A 5,388-nucleotide genomic window follows, 5' to 3' on the forward strand; every position below is an offset into this window, starting at 1 on the left:
ATTACTTCTCAACTCATTTGCCTACTTGTGGATAGGTATGCAAGTTGCATTATTGAGGACGGCAGCATGAGTTTCAAGTTTCTTCAAGTTTCAAGTTTCTTTAATAGTTGTCATACAGAAGTACAGAATACTTTTGTACAAAATGCTTCTTACTGTTGCGCTCCAGAGACTGTGCATGACAAGATAAGTATGAAATAAAAACATAGTAAAAATTAGAAGAAAAAAAAGAGGTCACAGTGTTCAGTTTAGACATATGTACAATGTTCGTAGACGTAGTTACCATACAATATACAATACTGTGCAGTGTACTAATATACAATACTATATAGTGCAAGGCATAAATGGACAAGGTGCAGTTTAGGTACAATTCACAGTAGGTGTACGAGTTGTAGTGCAAATCCTTAAGACAGAGAGATGATCACACAGTCAGGACTTCTTCCCTACTCAAGACAGGTAAAGAGAGGGGACACTTCTCCTTACCACATCACACCACACCACAAATCCTATACATCTGTAACTATAGGGACCAAGTTTAACCAGTATTGTTGTATTCATACTGAATTATTTACATTTTGTTTAAATGCAATTCTGAATGTTGATTGTAATTTACATCGCAAGATTTAATTCATTCAATTGTAGTTTGAAATTGATACTTTATTGTGCTTTGCTGTGACACAGTAGTTCACTTATTTGTATTCATAAAGGATGTCCAAGGCTAAGATTGACAATTCATGTCATATCTTGGGTAATTAATAATGAGGAAAATGATGTTATAATGGTAGACATTTTCATTCTTTAAAGGGAAAGACCAAGGGTGCTCCAGTCCAGTGTGCCCAAAAGAAAAGTACCAGGCATGCCCCATCCAAAGAAAATACAGGGGGCCAAGGGCCAAAACAGTTTAACATAAATTAAATATGCTGCAATCATAACATGGCAAAGCCATCTTTGTACTTTGCCATTTCATTTGAAATGTTTCTGTTTTAAACCTTTTTTATTCTTATGTCCGTTATTCATTTGAACGTTTTCATGTTTTAAACCTTTTATTTTATTTGTATTTGCATTTTCCTTCTGCTGTGAAGCACATTGAGCACCTCACTGAGTTTAAAGTGTGCTATATAAATGAAATCTATTATTATTAGTAGTAGAAATCCAACATTAGCCTCTTAGGATTTATGTCATTGCGGTGTTAATATACCTTATTCTGAGCAAAAAACAAACATACCAAATCAAATATCACATCAGTCAATAATAATAATAATAATAATAATAATAATAATAATAATAATAATAATAATAATAATAATAATAATAATAATAATAATAATAATAATAATAATAATAATAATAATAATAATAATAATAATTTCAGTTTGATTTGTTAAATGTTTAGGGGCCCGTATTAAAATGTCTCTCTCCAGGATGGCCTGAGGCATCTCATTCAGTTTTTTTTTCTTTTTTAACAGAGCTCTTCTGGTTTGGATGGAGAACCTGTCTGTGGTTCCTCCGCTAATGCAGCCTATTGTTTTTGAGCTGGAGGGGTTTCATGTGCCACACGGCCAGGGGCCTCTACTGTTCATCCTGGCTCTGCTCAACTACACAGTGGTGGTGTTCGCAAATGGCCTGGTCGTGAGCATCATTGTGGCTGACAAGTCCCTGCACAGACCCATGTATGTGATGATCTGTAACCTAGCAGTGTGTGACCTGCTGGGAGGAACGGCTGTTCTGATACGCCTCATGATCCACTTCTCCACGGGGCAGAAGAGGATCCCCTACGCCACCGCCATCGCCCAGGCCTTCTCTGTGCACACCTATGGGGTTGCCGTGCAAACTATTCTTGCTGCTATGGCCTATGACAGGTAACGGGGTGCAATATTATTAACATTTTGTGAGTAGTATAGTTTATGACATTTATTCATATTTTTTAATTATGACTTAATTAAAATGGCTATGCTGTGGCACACTTACCCCTCACATGCAGCGACCCGACAGTATATGTATTGTGTATTATGCTCCTCTCCCTCTGTAGGTACCTGGCTGTGTGTGAGCCACTAAAGTATAATGCTATCATGACCTCAGCAAGGCTGGTCTTCTCCTGTGTCCTGGCCTGGGTGGTTGCCTTTCTCTGCATCAGTGTCCTTTTTGCCCTGAATGTGGGCACACCCCTCTGTGGCACCACCATCAAGCATGCCTACTGCACCAATCGCTCTATCCTCAACCTGGCCTGTGGGCCTACTCCAATAAACAATATCTATGGTTAGTGCCACAAATTAAAATAAGGAAGGTGAAGGGCGGAGGTTTCACACATGCTCTGATCTGTAGGTCCATCTGGTGCTCTCAGAGTAGGACGGTCTTGAACAGAGGACAGATTTGGTCCAAAATAGAACCCGGGAGGACACAGATATATAAACCTTTATTAAAGACATAATGTTTCGGCAGATGGTGCATCTTCATCAGATTCAGAGTAAAGTTAAAAAGTCTCTCTGAACTCTGTCCTCAGCTCAGAAGAATCCCTAGTTACAATATTATTGTCTTAAATACTTTTACTCATTAAAATGCAGTGGTACTGTAGGGGTGCTGAATGGACAAGAAAGGATTACGTTGTACCTGACAGAATAATTACAAAATGTAGGGAATACAGCTACATTTTAGAATTGTGTGTTATTGTTATGCATGGGCTCAAAAGCCAAAAATGTATTTCTAAACATCAAAAACTCTTCCATTAGACATGAGGCTCAGACATGACTAAGAGGTCCTGTCATGCACATGCTGAACGATGACGCTGCAAAGGGAGGCTTTACAAGAGAGTTGTTAATATTCAGAGCGATTTATTGGACAACACTACATTCTATAATTCGGGGCAGTAGGGATGAATAACACTACATTCTAAAATCAATACGGATGAATAATATTACATTCTAAAATAAATATGGATCAATAACACTACATTCTAAAGTCAATACGGATGAATACTACATTCTAAAAAAAATATATGGATCAATAACACTACATTCTAAAATCAATGTGAATTAATAACACTACATTCCTAACCATGTGAGACCCACATAGACCCAGTAACATTACAGTAGTTTAGTTACATTTAGTTACCCTTTAACTTGACAGCTAAAGATAAACACTAATTGGGGGTTTCTGTCTTCCTAGGCTTGTGCATGTCCTGGTCCGTGAGCACAGGCACCTTCCTCATCATCGCCTTCTCCTATGTCAAGATCCTGCACGCCTGTATAAAGCGAGGCAGGAGTGACAGTGGCCTTCGCAGCAAAGCATTTCAGACCTGTGCGTCGCACCTGGTCGTGTATTTACTGTATGAAATTTCTACCGTGATCATAATTGTGAGCTATAGGTTCCCGTCTGTCACCCACAACATTAGGAAGTTCTTGAGCATCCTGTTTATCATCGTCCCGCCCGCCATCAACCCCATTATATATGGCCTGGTCACTAAAGAGCTACGCATGCATATCATCAAGCAGTTGTCGAGACGGGTTGCACCCAAAGAGACACGGGGAGTCAAATCTTTTAGATGATTATGTTACTAACCTAACTTTTCCCTAGTTTATTATTAACCTACATGTAATGCGTTTTAAAATGTGTATCCCATGGACTCTAAGCATATATGTAATGTACAGTATAGCATAACAAGTAAGTCATTTAGTCTGTAACTGTGTTTTTATGCAGCTTTTTTTCACATTGGACATTACATTGTTTGTATGAGATGGTTTACCAGTATATATATATAAATATATATATATACAATATTTCACTTGCTACTATTTCACTTAGAACTGTCAGATTGAAACCTTGTACTATTTTCAGATTCCCAACCATACAAAAAAAAATAAAACTATTCTGTAGACAATAGAGCAATAGGCCAATATTCCATAATTTGTTCATAGGAACAGATCATAAAAACATACGTATGTATAATATGAATTGTAGAACTGTTGATATTATCCACCAATATTCAATGAAAAGTCCCCTTACATTTTTTATTCATAGGTTATCTTTTTTTTTATGTTTGATGTTTGAATTTGTGCTTTGGTAATATAGTACAGTATGTAGACATGCATGCCATACATACCTGGATTATGCCACTAGGGTTCCCCTGGGAAAGCATGTGCTGTAAACCAGCCCCCCCCCCCCCCCCCCCCCACCCCCACGCTGCCAGAGTTTACTCATGCATAATACATAAATGGTGAATTTATATAGCGCTTTTATCCAAAGCGCTTTACCATTTTGTTCCTCACATTCACCCATTCACTCACACATTCACACACCGATGGCGGAGTCAACCATGCAAGGGGCCAACCTGCTCAACGGGAGCAGTTAGGGGTTAAGTGTCTTGCTCAAGGACACTTCGACACACTGCCCAGGAGGAGGGGGAATCAAACCAGGACCTTCCGACTACCAGATGACCGCTCTACCTCCTGAGCCACTGTCGCCCCCATACATCTGTTTGTACATCCGCCCTGTCAAGTAACCACCCAGTCAAGTGCCCATCAGATAAGGTATATATACAATGTTAAAATACCTGAATATAGCCTACTACATCCCCACTAATTGATGAAGGGCTCATTTAGGTAGTTCTCAGTTCCAAATTACAGTTGTTCGACCATTTATCAGACTAAAGGTTTATAGGCTGCTACATAGTGATAATGTTTAGACACTGATATTTTTGGATAATAGTTTGTTCATCATGACAATAGGCTCGAACATGGCTTACATATTTTTTTTAAGAATGAAAAAAAGACAAACAACGAAAAATATACATATCACTGTTCGAAAAGGAGTAGGAAGAAGCCTAAACTTATCACTTCCAAGTGGGAACATTAATTAATACTTAAATTATATAATGGAGGTGGCTGAGTGGCGCAGTGGGCAGGGCGCTTGCCACTAACGCAGGAGATGCTGGTATCGAGCCCAGCTCTCTGCGTTGCTACCGGCTTGGCCGGCCGTCATATAACACAATTGGCAGTGTTAGAGGGTGGGAAAGCCGGTGGGTGGGGATTGGACGTTGTGGACAGCGACTCCTACAGGTCGGTTGGGTGACACCGGTACGGCGGAAACAGGAAGTATCAGGGGCAGCGTGAGCCTCCCACGCGTTAGTCCTCGCCACTGAGTGTTCAAGCTGTTGCGGTGAAAAGATGCGACAGGCTGCCTCCTCGTGTACCGGAGGGGACGCGTCTATTCGAATCCCAACCGGTTCATGCTTCCGCGTTCGCATTTTGCGCTCTGATTGGCCACTGACCTACGCTAGTTTTGCCCCCCCCCCCGGTATGAGCATAGAAATAATGCGTGGACACTTTGAAATGGGTATCACAGTAGTAAGTCCTGTAGAACATATTAGCCTGACGTCCTACTGTAGAACATGACATA

General features: G+C 40.0%; 1 protein-coding gene across 1 annotated transcript; it reads left to right on the forward strand.

Annotated features, from left to right (window-relative positions):
* Nucleotides 1–1,479: 1,479 nt before the first annotated feature.
* LOC311233567 (olfactory receptor 2F1-like) lies at nt 1,480–3,539 on the forward strand (the record flags this gene model as incomplete). The annotated part of the gene is made up of 3 exons (XM_084320533.1): nt 1,480–1,856; nt 2,027–2,253; nt 3,160–3,539. 3 exons carry the CDS (start codon nt 1,480–1,482, stop codon nt 3,537–3,539), a joined length of 984 nt encoding a protein of 327 aa, XP_084176659.1.
* Nucleotides 3,540–5,388: the final 1,849 nt, after the last annotated feature.

The sequence above is a fragment of the Notolepis coatsorum genome (genome assembly GCF_963971535.1).
Source record: "Notolepis coatsorum genome assembly, chromosome: 8".
NCBI classification, from domain to species: domain Eukaryota; kingdom Metazoa; phylum Chordata; class Actinopteri; order Aulopiformes; family Paralepididae; genus Notolepis; species Notolepis coatsorum.